A 26,696-nucleotide genomic window follows, 5' to 3' on the forward strand; every position below is an offset into this window, starting at 1 on the left:
AGAGAGAGAGAGAGAGAGAGAGAGAGAGAGAGAGAGAGAGAGAGAGAGAGAGAGAGAGAGAGAGAGAGAGAGAGAGAGAGAGAGAGAGAGAGAGAGAGAAAGAGAGAGAGAGAGAGAGAGAGAGAGAGAGAGAGAGAGAGAGAGAGAGAGAGAGAACACCAGTGATGAACAGATGTCAAACAAGAACCAACCTTTTTTGCCCCAGGTTCACCAAGTTAAAATACAAGTTAATTAAAATTTTGGCCACAGCAACTTCTGAAGACCATCCAACTAAGTTAATAAAGTGGCTGCAACCCGCTGTTGATGAGAAGTGCACTCACCCTGAGGAAATGGATCCTTTAAGTATTGAGGTTATAAGTAATTCTAATAAAACTAGAAATAATACAAACTCATAAGCCATATTCTGGGAGAAGAAACACAGAGTAGTGGACAGCGGAGTAACCTTGTAGGCTGGACTTGGAGTCCGAAAGCCCTAAAATCTGCTTCTAACTTACCAGTCATGTCAGTTTCCTCACTGGTAAAACGGAGGATAAGAATACCTATAGTACCTACCCCATAGTCCTGTTGTGAAAATGAGGTGTTATGTAAAGAAATAAAGGTTTTATAGTACTACAGAAACGTCAGTTATGATGATGGTCTCTTTTATGCTGTATGGTGAAATCATAAATAACCTTGGAAATCCCTCCCGGAAATCCCATTTTAGGGAGGCAGCGGGGGAGGGGTTCAGTCTCGGGTTTTTTTGTTTGTTTTTGTTTGTTGTTTTTCCTTTCTTTCCCAGAGGTTGCTTAATTATTCCTCAATCCCGGCCCCCGGGGGCTGGTTTCTCCGGTAGTGAGGGGATAGGAGTTCTCTGACCCGCGGGAGCTCAGCCCCTTTCCTGACGCGTCTCCCAGTCAGGGTACGCTGATTACCTGATTGAGACTGTGGAAATAATCCAAAAAATCTCTTTCCTGGCTCCAAGGGGTTCAGGAAAGTGGGAGGAGGAGTGAAGCCGCTTGCTTAAGGAGCAGTCTGGTTTCCCGTGTGAATGTCTGGGCACTTTGCCACCAGGAGAGCGCATGCTCCGCCGCTGGCGGAGTGAGAGAACTCTAAGGGACAAGTTACCCTTCCTTTCCGTCGGCCTTCAATCTGGTGCTGAGGACAATGAGGGCTACCAAGGCAACAGAACGCCTCGGCAGCTGAGTCGAGATTTTCGGGTGCTCCGAGAAAACAGAATGCGGTCTTGGTGGTTTCCATGGCAACCAAGCGTGGCGCTGGGAGAGCGAACGCAGCTCTTCCACTTGTGGCTTCCAAGAATGGGATTGGACTGGACACGATACCAGCCTCTGGCCCTGCGCCCCACATCCCATCCTTTCCTGTCCCCAGACCGCTTCTCTGGGTAAGGTGCGGGAATGACGCGAGCACAAATCATCCTCCCGTGACCACTCTTTCCAAATCTCCAGAGCTGTTCCAAAAAGGCCCTGTGCGTCGGAAGAAGAGGGAGAACCACGAGCACTGGTAGTAAATAAGACCGAGCAAAGTGGGCACATCTGATTTTAGCGATCACTGCCTAACCCCTGTTAGCTTCCAGCAATCTGCATTCACTCCAATCCTAACTGAAACTCGGGTTCTAGACTCTATGCTAGCGACCCAGAAAAAATAGCTCCAGTTCAAACATTTGAGTACTGTTTAACCCTTCACAGTGATGTTTGCATTCATAGTAAAGGACGACAACTGTTCGTTTTTCTATTTGGAGAACTGCTTTTCTTAATTTGAGTAAACAAAAACTTGTGAGATCAGTGGCACAAGCATTATATTTAGTTTACACAAACAAGGAGGAGAGACTACAAGGAAAGTTAAAAAATTTGCCCAAGGTCACACAGTTAGTCTATGGTGAAATACCTAAGGTTCAGCCCAGGGCTACTGACTCCAAGTCTAACCCTTTCCAGGGCACCAAAAGATGTCTTGCGGGGGTAATGATTTAACACAAAGGAATGTATTGCTAATAGGGGGAACTTCATGGTTCAGTGGGGAATTTTGCTAGAGAGGTCTGGGAAGGGAAAGCTTTTTGACCTTCCTCAAATCACTCTTATAGCAGGCACCTTCTCCACTATTTTGGCAAAGGTGGACCTTGTCCTGGGCAATAGTAATAACTACAGCCAGCCAATAAACATTAAATGCCTACCAAACACAATGCACTGTGCTAAGTGTTGTAGATAGAGATGTAAAATAAACAGCCCCTTCCCTCAAAAAGTTCATAGTTTAATGGGGAAAGTCTACACATGGTCCCCTAAAAGAATTATAAGGTTAACTGATAAGGTGGTTAACACATCTGGAGTGGCCATTATTAGGTTCCTTGGCCTCATTATGTGTGGCTAGCTTTACAAATTGATTTAGTTCTCTCCATTAATCTCTCTGGGTACCGTGTTCTTTGTAAAAATGAAGATTATATTTCATTACAGTTCCAGATCTGGGGCTTATGCACTTTTGAGCTGTGATTTCATCATGACTAGGTAACTCTCTTAATTCCAATGATATAGTTAAAACTATGGGCCCGCGTGCCACTAAGCAAGTTTCCTAAAGTGCCTACCTCTCGTTCTTTCTCAATTTGACATACGATGAAGAAATAATACCTAGATCCGTAGCACCTATGCAACCCATGATTTGGACAGTATTTAATATTTAGGCATTATGGAAGGCAGCTATCAGAGCAGAGCTGAGTCCTTTTTTTTCTATTTTTCCTTAACCCTCAATGATCCAGGTAATTAATCTCCAAGTATTAGAAGCCATGCCAGGTTTGTTACTTAAGAGTCGATATTTTTCCAAGAAATGAGAGAGGGATTTTAGTCTGTACTTAATTATTCTTGTTTGGAATGGTGGGGAAAGTGATAACCACATTTTTTTTTAATATGTTAAGTGAGAGCTAAGAGGTAAGAGGGAAAGTAATCATCCCAGTTTCCAAAGGACCAGAATTCTGGGTCATTGAGTTAGGATGCTGTCAACAGTGTAAAGAAGTAGATATCTGTTCTAGTTGTTGCTAAAAGGATTTGAGTTTATACTAGATACTTGAGATAAGTCTTTAATTTGATTTCACCTGGATAAAAAAATTTTTGTCTTTGGGGTGGGGCAAGGTACAACCACTGTAGATATGGTTCTGATACTAACAGCTTTTCTGTTCATTTTTTTTCAGTTGTATTCACCTTTTCATGACCCCATTTGGGGTTTTCTTGGCAAAGATACTGGAGTTTGGCATTTTCTTCTCTAACTCATTTTACAGATGAGGAAACTGAAGCAAATAAGGTTAAGTGACTTACCCTGGGTCACACAGCTAATAAGTATCTTAGGCCAGATTTAAACTCAGAAAGTCTTCCCTGATTCCTGGCCAGTCACAATTTACTGTGCCACCTAATAGTTACTAATAGTTACATAATGGTTTTAAAAGGAAAGTCAGGTGCTTAGATCCTGGGTAGCTTTAGGTTTCAGAGGTCAGTGATGTGTGTGCTTCCTTAAAATGTTCATAAGAAACTTTGATTGGGTCACCCTAAAGAAATAGTGGAGGTATTAAAAAAGTAACTCTTCTAATAATCAATGTAATTTGGGAGTGAGAAGGGAAGAAAACTGTATATTCAACAGAGAAAGGAAACTTAAGACCTATATTTAGCTCAGCCACTGAATTGTTTCTTGCCCTTGATTAAGTCTTTGAGCTTCATTTTCTTCTATAAAATGGGGAAAATGATTTTATACCTAAACTTGCTTCAAGCACTAAATACAGTCAAAATATTTATAAAGCTATACACAGGTTTACTAATTCTGTTTTTATTTTCTCCTTAAGCAGCATAGAGTAAAGAGAAAAGATCACTCACTGACCAGGAATGGGTAAAATGAGTTTAAGTAGACATGCTTGGCCTTGGGCTGTTTTTATTAAAACAAATTTATTTAAAAAATTGATTACTCAGGTAAAATCATACATGATATGCTTATCAAAATTGTATTTAAAAAAAAGCTTAGATGAGTAGTTAACCCTGTGGGATGGCAGAGTTGGGATCTAAGAGGATCTTAACAAGTTAGAGCACTGAGTTGAATCTAATAAGATAAAGTAACTAGGGATAAATGAAAAAATTTTATACTTGGGTACAAAAAATCAAATTACAAAATGAAGGAAGAATAAACAGCAGTCCTGGAAAAGATCTGGGGTTGACAGTGGACTACAAGTCTGATATAAGTCTGCAGTGTTATGAGGCACTTTCTCCCTGGGGTGGGTGGGCTTTGTACTCTGTGACAGTGACAAATGAGTTAAAGTCCCACTACTCTTTTTTGTTTTGGGTTTGTGAGACAGAACCAGTGTCATAGAAACAAGCATGCCTGGGTGGGTTGTGAGCTATTTTGCATATATCATTATATTATCTTTCTCCCAGAGGTCATTTGTCTTCCAAACTTCCCTATTATTACTGAAAGAATCTTTTGGTTACTCAATTTCACAAGCTTGGTATCATCCTTTATTCTTCACTCAGTCATGTCTTTAATCCCTTGACAGATCTTGCCCATCATCTCTTTTTTCTCTCTGATCATGAAGCCACCACCGTAATTCAGAACTTTTATCACCCATCATTTGGAATATTTCAATAGCTTCCTAATTGGTCTCTTTGACGCCTTTCTCCTTCCTCCAAACTCCCCTCTCTTGGAGGATCACCATATTCCCATTTCTGGTGTTTTCAGTGCAGACAACTGACTTGACTTGAGCCATACTACTGCTCAGAACTTCAGAGCTCAGGTGAACCACTGGCCTTATCTTCCCCGGGAGCAAGGCCTACAGATGGGAGAAATTATGCCTGGCTAATCAATGTTTTTCATTTGATTACTCCTCCTAATGGATATAGCCAAAATACAAGTTTCCCCCTGAAACACAACATTTCAGAAATATCAACATTTCTTCTCCCCAAAATATAGAAGTGGATAAGAAGGAAATTTAAAAATGGACAGAGATTAAAAACAATGGAACCAAAGTTTATTTTCTGCATAAACTCCTGTAAATTACAAAGACAAAAATGCTAGACTATAGTGTATAACTTTTCAATATTTAACCAGGATACTTATAATAAATACGTATGATGAAACGAAGTAAAATACTAAACTTGTCAGGAAACCTATAAAATGTCTCAAGTTTTAGATTCTGCAGCATTTGTGTGCTGGAATTTTTGTTTTGTGTTTTCTTAAGTGCTGACCACCCTGATAAGGTCCCTACACATTTCCTTGGAGCTTCTAAAAAAACTGTCAAATTACAATTAACTTCAGTAACCCCAAGACCTATTATCTGAGGGGAAGTTTTAAAGCCATTTTGCTTTGCCATTGTTTAGAGAGCATCTGCTCTAGAGTGCACTGAGTTCAGTGAGCCGTGAGCCACTTTCCACTCAGTCAAAGTAGACACAGGCTCCTGGGCAAAACACCTTAGAGATTTTTTTTTTTTTTATGTTTGTATACCTCAGTAAGAACAAGCCATAAGTGAAGCCTCAGGCAAGTTAGACAAGCTTCAGATTCTAAGTATGGCATGGGAATAGGAAAATCTTTCTTCCACAGATTTTTGCCATGCACCTAAGTAAGGGCTAGACAATATCAAAGTCTTACCAGTTTTTAGTGACTGGCATCAGCCAGGCTCTCAATGCTTGGAAAAGTAAGCACAGCTATGATGTCCTGACATTCAGCCAAAAGGGTGGAGCTGATGTTCATCAGGAACACTTGACAACTCCAAGAATGGCTAGTATCTGCTGGGACTTTGTAATGAGCTTAGAGTACCTCGAGTACATTTTGCTACAGCTGAAAACTTTTACCCAAAGACATTTTAAGTCTAAAGCATGTTTATCTAAAATATTTTGTTAACATAGTGTAATGCAAATTTTATGTAGTAAATGGCTTAGGTACCAAAAATCTGTAATGGCCAATAAAAATATAATGGAGAAAAAACATCTTTACAAAAGTGAGGTCAGGAACTACGAGGCATTTCTTTTGGTTGTAAATGTACTGTTTACTGTAATCCCTTGTTGAAAAGCATGTACTTGGATTTCCTGAGCTTGACGGACAACAGTAGTAGGCAAGCTTGCATAGGTTGTTTGCGATGTGTCACTTAAAGGTTTTTAAAAAAAATCTTTTTTTAAAAAATCAACTCATTTATGTTTTAAGCAATATGTTTTAGTTAATCCTATTCATCCAATTGCTGGACTGAAAATAGCATAGCTCTAAGAGTTGAAAGGTAGAGGAAGAAAAAGAATGTAATGGGAACTGGTTATACACTTCATCCACAGGACATGATGATTAGCTGTGGAGTGTACCTTGTAACCAGTGCCAGGGTTAATTTGGTTAAAAATTAACATGTTAAAGGTTAATAGCCTAAAATCTTGGGTGCTTCTAAATAAAAATAGAGGTGGATGGAACATATGGTACGTTGGGCAGCCGTGGGAAAAGGAGTTCCAACAGCATTTACCACATGATTTGCAACAACTAGTCCTATGGAGGTTTGAGGGGTCACTACCACCCAATGACCACCCTGATGAAGCCTCTTAGCCCCACAGACCCAAAGCAGGTGTGGCATCTGCCAGCACCAAGATCTGCACTTAACAGCCTCAGCTCATCACAAGGCTGGTACTTTAGGTCTTAAAGTCAATAGACAATTTTGAGGAATGGAAGGTCTTCTTCTGGGGACAGTCCTCAGGAGTCTTTGTGTAGAAGAAGCTGAGAGGGCTATGTGAACTCACAGTGCATACAACAAATGAGAAAAATGGCAGTGGATGTCAACCTAACTCCTGCTTTAAGGCAAATATGGCAAATGTGAAGGGTTGCCACTGAGTCCCAGAGAGTCTATTTCACTTCTTTTGGGACTGGTTTTTACACATTGTGAGAATTTGCTTCAGTACTTTTTGAACATCTTCATCCATCTGACCCTAGGAAATTCAGATAAAAATACAATTAATGTAATAGACAATATATTTGAACAGACACAGACCATACCATTCCCATTACTTCTGGTGAATCATTTGACAGTCATGAAGCACTTTCCTCAGAAATTCTTCTACCCGCTTCTGTAAAGAAAGGGTCCAGGTTCTATTGTACAGATCTGGAAACTAAAGCAGAGGGCAAGTGACTCCTCTCAGAGGTTTTAATTGGAATTTAATTGGTATCTGGCCAATGTTCTCAAATCTAATTAGTTACCATATTGAAGACTTAGCTCTGGGCTAAGCCATAGAAGCCAGTGTCATAGAAATAAGCAAACATGAAGAGGTTGTGAGTTATTTTCATATATCATTACATTCTCTTTCCCCCAGAGATCATTTGTCTTCCAAACTTCCCAGTTACTACTGTAGTAGTAATTTTCCCTATTTAGGAAAGGTATTTTTTAGTAATATTTCATAATAATTCCCCATTACTAAAAGATAGAATCTTTTAGTCACTCAAGTCCCTCTCTACTCATGAAGCCATCATTGTAGTTCAGACTCTTATGACCTCTTACTGAGAATATTTCAACACTCTCCTAATCAGTCCCCTTGACTCTTCTCTCCTTCCTCCAAAATCCTTCTTCTGGGGGATTTAGTGAAGATACCTGATTGACTTTAGCCCTACTGCAAATAGGCAATTAAGTAAGCCTTTGGTCAAAATGATGACACAAGGATAGGCTCAGTGGAAAAATTCGTTACCACCATTGGAAACACTTAAAAACCATATGCTCTGTTGATGGTGTATCAAAACAACTGCATCTCACTATACAAAGGATAGTAAATGATTAAACTGTTTCCTGGAAATTCAAGCCTCTCTGGAAAGGAGTCAGAGGGAAGGGCATATTTCCTCAAGCAATCAAAAAAGTTAGTATTTTCATTTTAAAGTTTAATACTTTAAATTTAAGAGGTCAGTCTTTTTGCCTTCCTACTTCAGTACTACTTGTTCTTGTCATTTATTGTTAAGTCTGCTTTATGACTTAGCTCTGAGGAACACTTAAAAACACTTTTTTTGGGGGGGTAAAGGGAGGGGGAAAGTATTTCTGTAGATTATGACCGTACCTGGACAGCATATAGAAGATGCATTCTATAAACTGAGACAATCTCCTGGTGTTGTTTCTTGGATTCCTGAAATTTAAGAAGATTAGTATTAAAAGGAGGTCTCAGTCATTAAGAAAACTTAACAAAAAGTTGTGTCAAAATGATGCCCATGGGGCTCCTCTCTGCCTAAGAGAAGAGGCCATGCTAATGTCTGAGGTTTCTGGATATGTGCCATTTGGAGCACTCTGGCAAAAAGAGGTCTTTAAAAGGCTATAGGTTCATCACGTCCTATAATTCCAGAGCTATGGTAAGACATTTAGGAAATTCATACCATTTAATAGCTTCATGTATCGGATTGTGCAAATGCTCAGAAAAGGTCTGATTCTATTGGCTTGGGAAGGGTGGGTCTTCTAATAATACAGGTAATAATACATTTAAAACTTAATCGATAAGTCCTAGTGAATTGCCTGAGACATAGAGAGGTTAGGTGACTTGCCTAGGGTCACCCAACTAGAAAATATCAGAGGTCCCAGAGTTAGGAAGACCTGAACTCAAATCTGGTCTCAGACACTTATTAGCTAGGTGACCCTGGGCAAGTCACTTAACCTCTATTTGTCTCAGTTTACCATCTGTAAAATGAGGATATACTGGAGAAGGAAATGGCAAATCACTCCAGTAGCTTTGCTAAGAAAACCCCACAGACAATGTCCAGGGGGTCATATAGTTACATATGACTGAACAAAAATATATAGGTGTATGTATATTGTGAGTATATAGATGTTAAGTATGTAAAATACACACACACACATATATATACACACATACATAAACATATTATACCCACACATAAATACATTCATTTACAAGATTGTTAAGAGCTATACTCAAAGGAGAAAGGGACATGTAGAATGAAATAAAAGCAAACATCCTTTCTTCCTAATTAGATGCAATACAGTCACAAGTCTTATTACTGCCTGGCTAATATTTTGTATGAGGCAGTAAGAAGGGTGAGTATCTACACTGACTTTTGCATCTGGTGCAATGAATCAATTAGAACTGGAGGGTTCAAACAAACACTGCATTTTATAAAAAATTATTCATACACATCCCAAATGAAAATAGTCTCCAAGGCGGTTAAAAATAATTCAGGAAGATAGATGCTAACAGCAGGGAGGTACCCGGAGGTTTCAGAAGTTCCTTGCTAAAGGGCCACTTTATGTTCTTTTTTATGCAAACAGACCACAGCCGGGTTCCAGATCAATCCACCACTTTTGGGGACAAAGCTATCCCAAACTGTCCCAGGTCCGAACTAACTAAAGCTGCTTGGCTCAAAACAGTTCTGGTTGGTGTGGTGGGAGTATAGGGGTGGTGGGGATTAACTCATGCCTTCCCAGTTCTGCCAGCATCCTGGACCACAATATCTAGAACACCAAAAGGGTAAATGTATTGAGATTCTAGATCACTAAGTACCCATGCCAGTTCTGTGCTGAAGATATCACTATACTCTGAAAACAGAGATGACTGGGAGACAAAGTAACCCTCATCTTTGTTATATATGATAACTAAAACTTGGTTGTTTGTCAACTAAGAACTGTGTGTCTGTGGTCTGTATGTGTGTGTGTGTCTGACTGTGTGAGTGTGTGTTTGTGTGTGTCTGTGAGTGTGTGCTTTGTGTATGTGAGTGTGTCTGTCTTTGTGTCTGTGTGTATCTGTGTGAGTGTGTCTATCTGTGTATATGTCTGTGTGTGTGTGTGTGTGTGTGTGTGTGTGTGTGTGTGTCTGTGTTTGTATAAGGGAAAGAGAGAAGGTATGACACAGGTCAGATCCAGGAATAAGATGAAATAGGTATATAATTGATTCCAGTCCCTAATAAGAACATTCTCTTATAAAATCCAAAGGCAACCTGCATTGATTGGTAAAGGGAATTTCCTCACTGGGATTCCTCACATTAATAAAATCACAAGGTACTGTCTCTACTCCTTTTTTAATAAAAAATATATTTAAAGAAACCAGAGGTGCAATCTTAAAAAGTAGTTCAGATAGCCAGATCAAGTGAGCAGAGAGAGGGAACTAGCATTTATGGATCAGGCATGTGCTAAATTCTTTACAAATATTTTGTCATTTGATTCTCACAATGACCCTGCAAAGTAGGCAATGTCATTGTCCTTATTTTATAGTTGGGGAAACTGAGGCAAAGAATGGGGTAAGTGACTTGCTAAGATCACACAGCCAGTAAGTGTCTGAGGCTGAATTTGAATTCAGATCTTCCAGCCTCCAGGCCTAGTAGGGCTCTATCCTCTAGCTAGAGGGAAAGATACTTCTCCCTCCCCTTCCCCACAACCCATCCCAAATCCCTGCATTTCAGTGATTGTTTCCATCCTGCCACTATTACCAACAAATGGACCGGGGCAGTCAAGGCCTCTCTCCTTAGTGGGTCCTCTTTTTTTTTCTCCCCTTAAATTTTATTTAATTAATTAATTTAGAATATTTTTCCATGGTTACATGATTCATGTTCTTTCCCTCCCCTCCCTCCACTCCTCTCCCATAGCCAAAGCACAATTCCACTGTGTTTTACATGTGTTATTGATCAGGAGAGGGTCCTTTTTTAGGTCCCCTTCCCCTGAGTTGGTCTGTGCTGCTTCATTCAACATGTCAAAGGGAGTAAGTCCAAACTCACCGTCAGTTGATTCTGTAGTTGTTTCACTTGCTGCTGCAAGGCCTCAAGCTGCTGACTTTGCCTCTTGGATGCACTGGTAGTGTAGGAAAGCTGAGAGAGGCTGTTCAAAGCTTCTTTTAATTTAGTGACTTCCTTGGACATCTCATTTATCTAGTGAAATGAGAGCTACATGAGGATGCAAAAATATGCTTGCAGAACCAAATATCAGAGCCATATCCTTATTCTAACAGCTTCTACTAATTTCTTCTCAAGATTACTATACAAGACAAGTGAAACATTATTTAAAAAAACCATTCTTATGTCCAATTTAAAGCATTTGAATTATTTTTTTTTCACACTGATGCATGTAGGTTAAAAAAGCTCTGGTGTGGCTTCCTAATTTTAGCTTTTAAAAATACACATGGGGGCACTGAAATGGCTCAGTAGATTAAAAGCCAAACCTAGAGTCAGGAGATCCTGGGTTCAAAACTGGCTTTAGACACTTCCTAGCTGTTGTGTGACCCTGGGCAAGTGGCTTAACCCCCATTGCCCAGCCCTTACTGCTCTTTTGTCTTGGAATCAATACAATACATAGTATTGATAATAAGATGAAAGGTAAAGGTTTTTTTAAAAAAATAACACTCTTGAAATAGCCAGCAACATCCAGAATAAACACGAATATACCCAGCTTCGAGAAAGAAAACCAATGTGTGCCCAAAGTCACCCAGCTTCCAGATAAGGGTAAATCTCAGAAATTCTGACTTCTCTGACTTACTCTAAAACAAGAAGTCCTCTTTAGATTTTTGTAATTCTTAGATTACTTATGGTATGTATTTCAGAGAGTGTTAACTAGTCCATGTCATCAAAAACATACAAACAACCCACAATGCTCCTGCCAATGACAATGGAAGCATTTGGTAGAGGGGTTAATTATTAGGAATGCTGAAATACATTCAGACAACCAACAATTGATCAGGAAGAGCTGCTATCTTTGTTCTTCCTCTTGTGTCCCAGTGAAAACTCTGGCCCCTCAGTGTAAACATTTCTCCTTTTCCCTCTCCAACACTCCTTTGAAAATGAGGACCAGGGAGTATTTATATTGGCTTTGGCAGAAATCAATTAGCCTAGAGCAGTGGCTCTTAAACTTTTTGGTCTTGGACTGCTTTAATCTTTTAAACATTAGTGAGGCCTTTCCAAAGAGCTTTTGTTTACACGGGTTATATCTATTGATATTTACCATATTAGGAATTAAAATCTTACTAGGATTATGAAAATACTTTTGACCTAATAAGATACCCTACAAGAGTTACAGGGACCTCTAAGGGTCCCCAGACCACATTTCTGAGAATCTTTGCTTTAGAAAATGGGATTGTGACTCAGGATTATTTAGGTTTCTATATAGGAAGGAATGAACAAGGTTTGAAGTTGGAAAATTTATCTTAAAAAAAAAAAAACAACCCACCAAACTCTTACTGTCTTGGAATTAAGACTGAGTATCCATTCCAAGGCAGAAGAAATGCTAAGGGTTATAGGCAGTTGGAGTTAAGTGATTTTACCAGGGTCACATAGCAAGGAAGTGTTGGCCAAATTTGAACCCAAGATCTCTCATCTCCAGACCTGGCTTTCAATTCACTGAGTCACCTACCTGTCCCCAAGTTTACCTTAGATAAAAGACATTGGTTAGGTTTCTGCATAATATTTATAGATATGTGAATTCAGTGCACCAAACAACTGAAAATGCTTTATGTTCTTTTATTTTAAACACTACCTGCATTTAAATGAGTGAATAAATATATATCCTATTCATCATTCTTCAGGCTGCCCTGGAGATATGAATTCACATGTTCAAAGAAGATGAAAAATTATGGAAGGTTAGTGGTAAAGAATATTGTTTTATGCACTGGGATATCATTATGGTAGAAGCTGAGGAGCCTAGGGATAAGAGTGAATGAGCAGCTTTTTTTCCCCTCCCTTGCCATTACAGAAAAAGTGTTCTACTAACCTTCTTGTCTTTGTCCTCTTCCAATTTTGAAGAGCTTTCAGAATATCTCCTCATTTCTGTAAGTTCTTCTTGGGTTTGCTGGCACTTTTGATGAAGTTCATTTACCTCCTGTTCCTTAGCTTTCAGGAGATTTTGAATACTGTCCTTTTCCCTTTTTATCTGTGAGACCTCATTTCTCACCTGAGTCACTTCTAAGGATGCCTTCTCTCTCTCTTTCACAGAATCCTTCAATTTAGACGTCAATGCACTCACTTCACCTTCCAAAGATGCCTGGAGCTTTTCATAGGAGGCTCTAGGTACCATGGCATCATTCATCGCTGCTTTTTCTTCCAAAAGATGTTTCTCAAGATTTGCTACTTCCGTTTCCTTACCTGCCAGCTGCCCTTTAAGATTGCAAATTTTTTCTTCCATTTCCTTTGCAGCATTTCGGAGTGTGGTTATCACTTGCAAATGTTCAGTGATGGACACAGAATTTTGCTTCTGAGCATCAACTAGTTGCTTGAGCTGCGTTACTTCATTCAATACCTTTGAATACTGGGACTTCATTTCAGATAACTCATCTTCAGCTTTTATCCTGGACACATTTGTCACCTGAATGAGCTTCTCATGCTCATCTTTATGGATATATTCAGAAGTTACATCCTCCAGTGACTTCCTCTTCCTGTAGTCCTCGAGCTCAGCCTGGGCTTCCTTGTAGAGCTGGGAGAGCTCAGTCACCTGCTTATTGAGTTCATCAATCATTCTGTTCATGGCTTCTTTCATGTCCCCGGTTTCATCACTGGACTCTTGAGGTGCCTGACTTTTCAACGTGTCTTGTAGTTTCTTGATTTCTTCTTGAGCATCATTGTATTTCTCAAATAAAATGGTTTTCTCTTGTTTCATATTCTCAATCACAGAGCAATATGAAGTTCTTATTTTCTCATACTCTTCCACAGGTGGCTGGATGACTACAGTTTTCTCCTTTTCTTCAAGTTTCCCCTCTAACTCTCTCACTTTCTCTTTATTTCTTTCACTTTCTTCCAATGCATTCTGTAGATCTTGCTTCAGTGTTTCAATTGCTTCATCTGTGGACCTCAGCTCATGAAGATCTGAGTAACTATTATCTTTGCTTTCTGGAGCAACAAGGCCCAATTTCATTTGCTTTTGCACATTCAAGACTTCTTTCATAGCTTCTTCATATTTGCTCTGGGTTTCCTTAAGCTTTTGGCTCAGGTCAGAGCCATTCTCTGAAATCTCGGAGCTGTTTAAACAAACTGATTCTGGAACTCGAAATTGGAGCTGGGCTTGCAATTCTCTTTTTTCAGCTTCTGAGATATCCAGTTTCATCTGCACATCCTGTAAAACTTCCTGTAGTTCTTGAATTTTTATGTCACTGCTGCTAGAAGCTTTACTTAAAGTGTGGGTTAAAACAAAAGCAGAAGTTTCACTTGGTTTATCCACTAATGGGGTCAAGTCAGTCTGGGTAGAATGGTAAGAGTCAGTGCTCAAGTCTGCCTCCACTTCCTTGGGTGTTCTGGCCTGTTTAAAAAAAAAGAGAGAATTAAACAACACCAATATGGTAAGAGTTGACCAAGTAATTGAAGTGGGAAGGAAGGATCTCAACACCTGTTTGAGTGCTGAGATTTGAGTGGAACACGGTTACCTTTCAAAGTCCATTTCCTAGGCTATGAGTCTTTTAGGGAAAAATGTCATTCAGGACATAGTAGAAAATAACATATGTTCCACTGGATATTCTTTTGTTACACAGAATAATACTTCACCACTACTAAGATGAGGTCACTGGAATGGCTTGAAAATACCACAAATTACCAGTTTTCTCAGAAGCTGTGAAATAAGTAAAAACTCCAAGAGACTAGGTTCCAGCTAAGAAAAACCTGATTAGGCTAGCAATAACCAATAAATGAACAGTCCATGATCTCTGTTGGTGATCAGAGACAATTCATCCAGAGTCCAAAATACAATTTTGAAAGTTCATTATTCAGTCCTCCCCTAGACATGTCAAGGCATCTCTAATTGGTAGATATTTAATGAGGAGGTAGGCTAATATTTTCCAGTCCCTTCATAATGGTGGGATGGAAGTTACATGTCCCATCATAGGATTCTATTATCCTTGCTGAAGTAGATGGAGAAATCAAATTAGGTCTGATTAAGTTTGACTTCCATCACTCAACCTAATGTAAGAAATCAAGGACACAGCCATGCTGCCCTCGTACACGTGTGGTTGAAACTAGTTCTGTTCACAGGAAAGGATGAAACTTACATTCTCAATTTTATTTATCCCAGTTTTATTAAGATATCCAAATTGTCATTTGGGGCAAGGAATGTAAGGACATTCCTTTGATTGTCAGGACAAAGGAATGAGGAGAAAGTTGAACATAAAATGCAATGTTACAGAGCAATATTAGAAATCAAATGATAACAGTATTAAGAATAAATATTCTTACTTTCCTCTTTGATTTGCTGAGAATATAAGACATTTTCAATGAATTTCATGGCCCTTCTGGGAAAAATAAAGATTTTTTTTCCATTTTGCATGTGAGAAAGTGTGCCACTTAATAATAATAGCTAACATTTATATAGTACTTACTGTATGTCAGGAACTGTCCTAAGTGCCTTACAATTATTATCCCATTTGGTAAAGGGAATTTTTTTATTCCCTTTGTCTATTTTAAGTTAAACAATCAGGAACTTGAAATACCCCTACTTCACATTTACTTAGTGCTAAGTAAATTTTTAACCTTTACACTCCTTTCACAAAAGAGGTAACTGAGGCAAAGAGCAGTTGAGTGACTTAAGACAGGGTCATATAGCTAGTTAATAACTGAGGTTGGATTTGAACTCAGGTTTTCCTGACTCCAGGGCCAGAGCTCTATCCATCTTACTGCCCGACTTGCATCTATTCCATACCTAGTTTTTAACTACATCTTTTGAATTATCAGATGAATGACTCGTGTTTTCTGTGTCTAATCTGTAAAACTAAAATTTTTTTTTAAAAAAGTGAAGAAAAGGTTTCAAATCTGGTATTAAACTACAAGATACTAAAATATAAAACAAACTAATTTTGAATATCCTCCATAAGACTCCTAAAAAAATCAAATAATCACATCATATAACATCATAGAAAAATCCCAGCCTACTTACCCTTAACTTGTCTTGTAACTCCTTATTATGCAAGGTAAGAGAAGCAACTTTTGCCTGCAAGAGCATGAGAAGATCTTGCTGGTCAGCTTCAGAACTCACATCCAATAAACTATCAGCACCTTAAAAAAATAAAGAGTTCATTTTCATTCATCTCAAATTCAGTAGGTCTAAAACAACTCCTATAATCTGATCTCCAAAATGACTTTCTCTCCTATTTTTTCCTATAACCATATAGAGGTACAACATTAATTCCCCAAACCAAACTCCTGCAATCTCTTTGGTTTTGCTTTCAACTTCCTTTGCACATCTCACCTCTGCTCTTCTCCTGGCTCAGGTCCCTATTGCCACCCTTCCAGACTGTTACAATAGTTTGATGACTGAATCAAAGACTGAAGAGATCTTAGGTCATTTAAATCCTTCATTAGAGAGAGAAGGAAAGTGAAACTCGGAAGGGCTGAGTAATTTGTCCTTGGTCACGTAGTGAGTAAGTAGCAAAGCCAGAAATTCAACACTGCCTCAGTTCCACTACATCCCTGTAACATCTCCCTTTTCATTCATCTTTCATGGTTTCAAGGAAACTATATGTTTCCTTGCTCAAAAACTGTTAATGTTTCCCTATTCCCTGCAGGAAAAAAAGGCAAAGTTCATGTAAAATCCAAGCACTCTGGCACTTTGTAGGACTTGGAGCATACAGTAGACACTCAATATTTTGACTTTATCTTTACCATAGGCATAAGCTCACATCTTACCATTTTAATTTAAATATTAGAGGATGCAAGATAAATATTCTTCACAGGAAAATTTTGCTTTTGTATACAAAGGACTTGCTCTATTAGCAATTTTGTCATCAGATAAGTTCTGACTTTGGCAGAAGGTGTGTACCCATATTGAGTTTCTGTCTTCTATTGACAAGGTCAAAGCACTATGAAAAAAAAGTCTAAGTGGTGAAGATGCTCATTATAATTTTAAATGAGGTAAGTTTTGTCTCAGATATACTGCTGTACTTTGAACCTAGTGTGTAAATATAATACTTAAGTCAGCTATATAATGTCATTTTTCATTAGGAAATGGAAAGCTTAACATTACTATAATTTTAAGGTCCACAGGCTAATTAATACAGGACATATATAGCAATTTGGATCTCTTAAAAGTTTCTTTTCTTGGCTCTTTAAAGGAAGATGGAAATTCAGATCTAATTAGTACTTATTAGACCCCATTATGTGTGAAGCTTGGGCGTGGGGCTAGCAACCCCACCCTGTAAAAACTACATCTGCTAAAGAAACTGCAACCTAAAGTAGGGGCAGCTGGGCTAGCTCAGTGGATTGAGAGCCAGGCCTAGAGACGAAAAGGTCCTAGGTTCAAGTCCGGGCTCAGACACTTCCCAGCTGGGTGACCCTGAGCGACTGTGTGTCCCATTGCCTACTGGTTGTGGTCCTATGCTCCTAGAATGGAGTCCCAGGATAAAAAAAAAAAAAAAATGTGTGAAGCACCATACCAGGATTGAAATGGTATAAGAGTTAGCCTCTTGACAAAGATAACCACTTCCTCTACCCTTTAAACCTCACCTGCTGTACTATCACTTAGTCTGTCTTTGTTATCTCGTAGCGAGCTGACCTCTTCCTGCTGAAACAAAGAGTGACTTTTGATTAGGCATCAGAGCAACACTTTCTTCATGTTAAAAAAAAATAAACAAAAACATACAAAACCCATAATTCCTTTAAATCATATTTGAGTGAAATTAGATAGAATTATAGAATAAGAAGTAGGAGAATATTTTTTAAAAAACCAGATTTCAACAGGGCATTTCGAAATGGAATAATCTTGGAAAGTTCGCAGTCTAATTTAGATAGGTAGAGAATAGATAGATAGAGCATTCTTAAATATATATACCCTAATAAAAAATTCATTAAATGAACATATCTAATAATTTTTTATTAATTAAACTATAGTGGATTTAAAGCATTTATTTGTTGCATCTAACAGCTTCTTTAATTCCCTTTTTTAAAAAAAACCTTTACCTTCTGTCTTAAAATCAATACTGTTAAGAGACTTGCCCAGGGTCACACAGCTAGGAAGTATCTGAGGCCAGATTTGAACCCAGGACCTCCTATCTCTAGGCCTGGCTCTATCCACTGAGCCACCCAGCTGCCCCCAAACCCCTCCTTAATTTTAAAGACTGGGTCTTCCTATCTTGGTCCAAGATGCCTACCCTGACTGGCATGGGAGCTCTGACTTGCTGTTTCTAACCTGGGCATAGTTATTCTTTCTGGGGCAACCTGTTAGTGGCTCTCCATTCCTAGATGCTTACTACATAAATATGGCTGTCCATTCAGCTTAGCTCACTCCATCAACTCAGAACTCCCTAACCCATGAGAATCTATCAACCTCAGCTATTCCAGCAGCTGGGAATCCATGTCTGGGCCACCATGCCTGGTCTACCTAAAAGATTTTTGAATGAATTATGTCCCTAGGATCAGAAAGGTAGAAGTCTACCTCAAGCAAGAGTCTTACCTACTAATTGCCTTTTTTTTCCCCCATGGGGGAGGAGAATTGGGAATCTTAGACTTCTGATTCAATTAGCTAGGGAACTCCTAATTTTGAAGATCCACAACTCATCTACAATTTATAGTTAAAGAATGTAGGCTAGAGTAAGGAGTAATTAAATGATTGGCTTAGTGTCACACAGCTATTATTCTAAGGCAAACTATCTATTAATTGATAGGCTAAGTTTCTAAAAGAAAAGTTTAAAAATATTACATTCTTTTGCATATTCATATTGCGGCTCAGAAATTGAACTTAGAAATCATATGGTCTAACTCTCTTAATTTACAAATAAGGAAAATGAGGGATAGAAAAATTAGTGAATTGTCCAAAGTCTCATGGGCAATAAAGGGTAGAGGTGGGATTTCAAATTCAACTCCAAATTAAGTTCTCCTTTCATCGTTGTCCCCTCCTACCCCCAATATTCTCTGAATAAGTTGTCTGGTGTTAATCATTTTTAATTAATCTTTAGTTGAGACAAAGAGTATACATTAAGAAAAGTAAACATAATTATGGATAGTCAGATTATCTCATCTTAAAAGTTTTAATTTTTTAAAAATTGCTTACTCTCCTGATATGGGAGCCCTGAATGATTTCCTCTAACCCTTGGTCCTTGAAAGCCTTTGTCTGTGAATCTCAATTGACAAATCTTTCTGTAAATCTCAATCTACACTGCAAAAACATTCTAGCACCTTCAAGACCAAACTCTCTGCTACAAATTAAATACTTCATTTGGATAAGTAGCAAATAATGACCCAAATATATTTTTTCACAGGGAAAAGCTTAAATGGTCAGATTTTTTTTGCAGAGGAAGAAGAAGAGAATGAGGAGAATGCTTATTGTAAAAACAACTTTACTCTTGAGACTTTTTCCCCCTCAAGAAAGTGAACTCTTTTGCCTTTCTTTTTTCCAAATCATTCAGTTGTTGGCAGAATTCCTCTTTGGAATGCATGATTTCTTTTGAGCTACTGCCACATTATAACAGAAAAGGATATTAAATTACAGTAGCAGAACTTCTCCCTGACTCAAGGGTCTAGAAATCCTTAGGCATTTGATTTTACTATCTATAGGAAGAGTAAGGTTAGCTACCAAGTACTGCCATTAATGGTATCTTCCTCACCTAAAGATAGATGTAAAATGAAACACCCTGTTGGAATAGCACTGAGATAAGGGGACGTGGGTGTTGTTCAGAGTCTCATTTTAATCATTAAAGATTTTATTCTCCCTCCCAAGTTGTGGTGGTTAAACAAACATGTATTTAACTGAAATATTCTGTATGAGTTTTTTCTGTTCTTTCCCTCAAGCTATGTGACCCCTGACCATAGAGGCTTATTCTGTTTTCTCTCTGTCTTTCTTCCCACTCCCCCATATACCCACATCCACAATACCTTGAAAGGCTGCTCAGGGAAAAAGACAGGTTCCTTTCCTGACAGTGGGGTTGAAGTTACTGAACGTGGTGTAGACAGGTCACTTAACTGAAAAATTAAAAAATAAAATCACTAATAGAGGATATTACCTCAAATTTCATTTTTCATTTATGTCAGTACCAAGGTGACAACTTAATTATCTATTGCTAACAGACCTAACTAACATTCCTGGGAAGTAGCAGTCAATTCAGGTTTTAAAAGGAAGAATTTATCTATTCTCAATCTTAAAACTCTAGCAACCTGGAGCCCATGAGAAGCTTTACTGGAGATGGAGAAAACTATGGATAAGTAAACTAAAACGGTATTAAAGACATTCCTTAGAGGATACATGCCTCTCTATTATATCTGAGTAGATTTCTTCCTTTGTGGAATATCTGCAAAAAATCCTACCTCAACTCTTCCCACTCACTACTGCTCCCCCCCACCAGTGAGACACTGGGGGGCTTAAGAAATACACATTAATATTTCCTTAGTTCCAACCCAATTAAGATGGCACATTTTTTGAGTGGCCCAATCAAACTTAATTTTGCTGATCCATATCACTGTTCCAACTCTATTTGTGTAGATAATAAAGAATTGACCACAAACTTAAAATATATCACCTTCAAAAAAAGTTTCAGCCATAACTTTTTAGTTCTATCCTCTTTTGGCTTTCTTAGACCCTAGTACATTTCTCCCAGTTTTGTAATCAAACAAAACAAACCTGTTTTCAGGACTGGTAATGGGATCCTTTTGCAGAGTAATGTTAAATAGATAATGCTAAAGTTCAAATGTATCATTCAATTTAATTTCTATGACCTCTTCTTTTTAGTGCTAACGTTAAAAAAATGGTTGACTTTTTATATCATTCCTTTTTATTTTATTTTATTTTACTTTATTTTATTTTACCTGGGAAGGACTGATAGGAGGTGGTGGAGCCCTGCGTTTTTTGGGAGTTCCACTTCTCTCTGAGTTTATTTTAGAGACTTGATCATGCTGAAAGTTTCACAGGCCAGAGAAGGGGGGGGGGGTTAGTCTGGTTAGTAAAGTTCGAGAAAGTAGTTTTTCAAAACAAACAAACCAAAATCTCAGTAGCACATGCATTTTATTCTTTCTCTGTCTATAGATTTATGTAGATACCTGGAGCTGAAACCCATGACCCCTCAATAAATAGTATTTTATGCATGCTAAGTTTCCTTTTGGCATTCCATGCTTCAATATGAAAAAAGAAGAAAACAAACAAAAAATAAAACAAGGTGGTAGAAGGAGGAATCATTCATTGTATTCATGGACTTGGTGAATATTTATTAACTGCCTACCATGGAAAGAGTACTGTAGATAGAAAATAAAATGCAGTGCTTATAATGATTCTTTTTCCAATAGATTAAAAAAAAAACAAACAAAAAACCTTTCAACTTTGAGGCACTGCAACCAATAAAAAATCCTTGTAAAAAATTGGGATATCATTCTTTCCCCCCCAAAATTACCTTTTGTAAATATAGTACCTAGAATTTAATAATGTACTTTGTAGTTGGGGGAGGGGGAAAGTTACTCAATGAGAAACTAGGTATCTATGAATAATAGCAAAGGCATGATTCCTTATCAATAAAGGTAAACAAATAGTTAAAAAATTTTCCCAAACAGGCAGATGAAATAGACTAGAAAAGGGATCTTAAACTAGTATTATTACTTACAAATCCATAATTTACAAAGTGTTGACTAAAAATACATCAAAAAGCAAGATTTTTAAAAATAGCAATAAAAGCTAAAGTTCTTTTTACCCCTCTCTCTTTTAAATTAACAGTCACCTTAAATCTTCCTAAGCTGTGCAGGTCTGTAGTAAATATAATATTATATGTTTACAGAGTACTGATTTTATTCCATGACCATGATTTGAGGAGAGTATTATTCTAGGGCTAAGTCCTCCCATGGTTGGATTTTCCTAAATTTTTATAAGAATAAGTTTTCAAGTTTAAAATTATATTCTCCTCAAGTTTCTTTTGAAGTACCAGCTCCAAACATTACATGCATTGGTACAATGGAAAGAACCCTGGCTTTATAATAAGAAGTCATGTTCAAATCTTGACTTTTACTTCTACTATATGACCTTGGGAAAGTCACCCTACCTCTGGGTTTTGGTTTCTTCATTTGTAAAATGAGTGATTTGGCTAAGTGGTCTCAGAAGTTGCTTATAGTTCTAAATTTGTTTCTATGAAATATATATTTCACTACTATCAAACAATAGATTAAGACCTCTAAAGAATGACATTACAGTTTCATCAAACTTTTTCCTTTATTCTATATTATTGTAGCAACAGAGCACAAACTTGTTTAAGCCAAACATTTTTTCAATGAAAAAAAAAAAAGACGACCCCCCCAACACCATTCCCACCAATAAATACCTGCTTTGGTTTTGTTGGAGTCTTTACATCTGTAGAGAAAGGGGGGGGGGGAGGAAATAAACTTTATAATTCTTAAAGATGCAAAGCCATTTTTAAAAAATGGTAGACTAGGATTTCATTAAGATACTTTAAGCAGAAAAAGTCTAAGATTGAAATTATTTTATCCTTTGGGGAAAATTTAAAACAACATTAGCTATTTTCTTTCACATACCAGTGTCCTGAGAGATTTTTGATAATAGAAGGCTTTGAATTCCTGTATTTTCTGAGAGTTTGGAATAATGTAAGGCATTGTGTCCAAGAGAATCCACAAGGTTTATGTCTGCACCCTTTTTAATTAAGGCTTCCACCATGTTAGAGTTGCCAGTTTCACAAGACAGCATTAGGGCGGTTCTGGAGGAAAAAAAAGACACCAGTTTAACTCTAAGAAAATATAGAAGAGCATGTTCTCTGGAGAAATTGTTTTTTTCTTTTTCTTAAAAAAGTTGAGGGGGCGAGAGGCAAGGAAAATAACATGCTATGGCTGTGTGTGTGTGTGTGTGTGTGTGTGTGTGTGTGTGTGTGTGTGTGTAAAGGGGATAAAGGAAAAGAAGAGAGCAAGAGAGATAGGGAGGGAGGGAGGAGAAGAATAAGGGTGGTAGAGACAGATTGAGCTATCCTCCTGCCCCTTAGGGTAGTTTAGGGTGATGACATAGTAAAAAAAAGTATAAAATTAACTGTGTACTTGATTTTAAAAATAACATTTAAATTTATTTTAAATACTTTAAAAATGATTAAACTAGGTCATGTCAACAGAGTTCAGGGCTATTTACAGTGATGTACTTTACTTAGTTTTACTTTTAAACCGTTACTTTCTATTTTAAAATCAATATTGTGCGTTGGTTCCAAGGCATAAGACTGGTAAGAGCTAGACAATGGGAGTTAAGTGACTTGCCCAAGGTCATACAGCTGGTCCATGTCTGAGACTAGTTTTGAATCCAGGACCTCCTGTCTCTAGGCCTGGCTCTCAATCCAAAAAGATGCCCCCCTTTGGGCATACTTCTTGACTCAAATATAACATTTGGTGGAACTCACACTAAAAATTTAAAAATAAGAGACTACAGATAGCTAAATAACCTAAGACTAGTCTTTAAATACATATTTTCAGATCAATGTTATTCTGAATCTAATATCATTATATAATTAATTAGAAAGATTTTTTTTTCTCTATCAGTAATACAATGATGATAAGATCATCTTTCTAACTGGGAACAATATCTTTTGTGTAAGGTGGGTTACAATCATTTTAATATTTTTCCATGAGCCAGTATTTTGGGGTGCTCTTTTAAACAACTGATTAGATTTTCCCCTGAAACTCCCCACAAAACCTGAGCTCTATTTTAAAGTTTACTGGGGTTTGGGGATACAGTTTTGTCCCTTTGGCATATCACTGTTCATGGCAGCTCACGTTCCAAAGCAGAGAGAAAAATATTTTTTCTGGTTATACTTTTGAACTTGGTGATACACAAACTTGACTTTTATATTTTATTTTATATTAGTTTTTTTTTAAACATTTTTCTCCTTTCAGACTTTAAGATTTTACCCAATTATGCAAAATGTATCATGGGTACAAAATTACTTAAAATTTTAAAACATTAATGGAAATGAATAGTGATCATGACTTAGCCAAGGTGAGACAACAAGATGATGCACCACATAATCAATTACTAAATGCTTTTGCTAACTGATTTTTGACCAATAAGAAGTCAAGGTTACACAGGGTAGATTTCAACCAATCTCCACACTGGTACTGTACACAGAAGTACATCATATATAGTGAGCAGCAGACAACAAAATAGACTTATGAGAAAGAACGCTCTCCACATCCAGAGAAAGAACTGTGGGAGCAGAAACACAGAGGAAAAACAATTGTTTGACTACATGAGTTGATGGGGATATGAATGGGGATGTAGACATGTAAAACCCAGTGGAACTGCTCACTGGCTATGGGAGGTGGGTGGGAGGAGAGGAGAGAAAGAACATGAATCATGGAAACATGGAAAATTTTTCATAATTAATCAACAAAATAAAAATAAATAAGTAAATAAAAATGAACCCCAGAATAAAACTTGAGGAATAATATCCCAAATTATTTTACTTAACACGAATGGCATAAATATGATATTTCAGACTTTGTCCTCTTCTCAGCCAAAGACATTTAAATATATTTGCAATTTGCCAAAAATATTAAGAAAAAGAAAACCTTGTGTTCACAGATTTCTCTGATAGCTCATAGCATCCAGAATGACTACTTCACTTTTGCCTTCAAGAGCCACATCATGGACTCTGTCAAATACCATTAACAGTCCGGGAAACATTTCCTCAATTAACCATGGCCTTGATCCAAGAAGGAAGGAAGAAAATCCTACCATAGCCAACCATCCCAAACCCAGTTGTCATTTTCTGAAAACATACAAAAAAATCCATGTTGCCAAAGTCATATCATCAACAAAATTAATTTGGGATACCTTCCACTTTTGTCTCTAGAATTGACATCTGCTCCATGGTCCAAGAGATAGCGGCACACCTCAGTATGGCCATTTTGTATCGCAAGAAGCAGTGGTATATTCCCATCCTAGGAAACATTCAGATACAGATTGTAACTCATATATCAGGTGCCAGAATCACAAAATGCCCCATTCCTTCTAGACCAGTTCTTGTCCTGCACTGATGGCTTCACATTTGGTCTACTATCATATAGTTGTTACCGGGGAACTACGGGGAACTTTTGAAGCATGGTTTGATGATCAAGCTTTCCCAGATGCTTAAGCCTTGGAGGCGAGAATCATCTTAAATGAGTCCAAAGGATGGAACTGGAAAAGGAGACATTTGGAATTGTCCAGAGAGTGAGGCTTGGGATGGGGTGGGGGTGGTCTAGAACATGGTTAAACCTTAAGGACATTATACTATTGCCATTGGCTGGAAAAAAAAAAAAAACAACCTTCCTCCTCCTTCCAGTCAAAGGTGTCAAGGAAGGAGAAGACTTATTTTTTTTATACCCCCGCCTTTTTTTTTTTTTTTTTTACTCTTAATCTCAAGACTCTGATGCTCTGAGATAATTTGTCTGGAAAGCAAGTGAGGACTGTATTACAGTAAGCTTTTTCTTCAAACATTACGGTATCTCCAGATGGGATCCTCAACCTAGCTTTGTACAGCTTCTTATTCCTCATAAAGCAACAAATTTTACCAGTGAAGCAAAAAAAAGCTATTAGGAAAAGAGATGCTATGTGTTTTACCCACACATACACAAAAATGTATGTGTATTTATACACTTTCTATTTTTGTCAGTGTATGTACGTACACATACATAAACATAGAGGGGCAATTGATAGATCATATATGTCTAATATCTCAGAATTCAACCTAAGTAAATTGGAAGTTTATCCTCAGAAAGTTGGTGACCAAGAATTAATTCCTTTTTGCTAAAGAAAATCATTAGTCTAACATTTAATAGCAATGGGGTTGCAATATGCATGAAAGAGGGAATGTCTACACAGATGAAATCATAGTAGTATAGTACAGTGGAAAGGACTTTGGACCTCTAAACTGAAGGATGGTGAAATTATGGAGTATAATTATGCTATAAAAAAAGAATTGAGTGTAACATGGGGAAGTTATATTCATTGATGCAGAGTAAACAAAACCAGGAAAACAACATAAAAAAGAACATCAACGTAAATGGAAAGACTGTTCCCCTCCTCCCCCAAAATAGCAAAACCCTAAATACTGTTTAACTATAGTGTCTAAGTTTGTCTCAAAAGGAGATGAGATATGGGTGGGGAAGGGAGCAAGGATGGATGCTGTGTACAGGATTCTGCTCCCATGTGATAAATTTTGTGCTAACATGTTTTTTTAAAATTCATTTTAGTTTTTTTGTTACAAGACAAGGCTGTCTGAGGAGGGAAATAACTGAAAATAAAGGTGACATCAAAATAAAAGCTATCAATAAAAACTAGATAAAAAAAATCCCTTACCTTCCACCTTAGAATCAGTACTGTATATTGATTCCAAAGCAGAAAAGTGGTAAGGGCTAGGCAATGGGGGTTAAGTGACTCATCCAGGGTCACACAGTTAGTGAGTGCCTAAGGTTATATTTGAACCCAGGACCTCCCATCTCTAGGTCTACCCCTTTATCCACTGTGCTACCTAGCTGGCTCCAAAACTACATAAAAAAATTAAAAACAGATCTGTCAGAGACCTATTAAAATCTACATCCTACTTGAGATCTGTGTGACTTAGGACAAGTTACTTAACATTTACGGGCCTCAGAAAAGGTTATACTAGCTGAGTTCTATGTCACTACAATCTCAAGATCCATGACTGGGCCATATTCCTTTAAATAATGAACCACCCATAAATATACAAAGTTCATGTGGAAAGTGTTTTATCCTGGAAGAAATTAACATAAGGTTCTTTCAAGAATATTCTATAGATGAGGATGGCTGGCCAGAAGATGAGAGGTCCTGGGTTCAAATATGACTTCAGACATTCCCTAGCTGGGTGACCCTGGGC

At 37.7% G+C, this 26,696-nt stretch overlaps 1 protein-coding gene across 1 annotated transcript in view; it reads right to left on the reverse strand.

Moving 5' to 3' along the window:
- Positions 1 to 4,962: 4,962 nt before the first annotated feature.
- RAI14 (retinoic acid induced 14) overlaps positions 4,963 to 26,696 on the reverse strand; it is a 187,611-nt gene continuing 165,877 nt past the window's right edge. The window contains exons 8-18 of the mRNA XM_044664409.1: positions 24,653 to 24,759; positions 22,360 to 22,538; positions 22,149 to 22,177; positions 20,656 to 20,742; positions 19,729 to 19,815; positions 17,365 to 17,422; positions 15,800 to 15,918; positions 12,659 to 14,176; positions 10,678 to 10,827; positions 8,022 to 8,087; positions 4,963 to 6,911 (exon numbers count right to left, since the gene is read on the reverse strand). Of these exons, the coding sequence (XP_044520344.1) occupies positions 6,834 to 6,911; positions 8,022 to 8,087; positions 10,678 to 10,827; positions 12,659 to 14,176; positions 15,800 to 15,918; positions 17,365 to 17,422; positions 19,729 to 19,815; positions 20,656 to 20,742; positions 22,149 to 22,177; positions 22,360 to 22,538; positions 24,653 to 24,759 (2,478 nt within the window). The 3' untranslated portion in view covers positions 4,963 to 6,833. The remainder of the gene's footprint in view (positions 6,912 to 8,021; positions 8,088 to 10,677; positions 10,828 to 12,658; positions 14,177 to 15,799; positions 15,919 to 17,364; positions 17,423 to 19,728; positions 19,816 to 20,655; positions 20,743 to 22,148; positions 22,178 to 22,359; positions 22,539 to 24,652; positions 24,760 to 26,696) is intronic.

Source organism: Gracilinanus agilis, chromosome 1, assembly GCF_016433145.1.
Source record: "Gracilinanus agilis isolate LMUSP501 chromosome 1, AgileGrace, whole genome shotgun sequence".
Lineage (NCBI taxonomy): Eukaryota > Metazoa > Chordata > Mammalia > Didelphimorphia > Didelphidae > Gracilinanus > Gracilinanus agilis.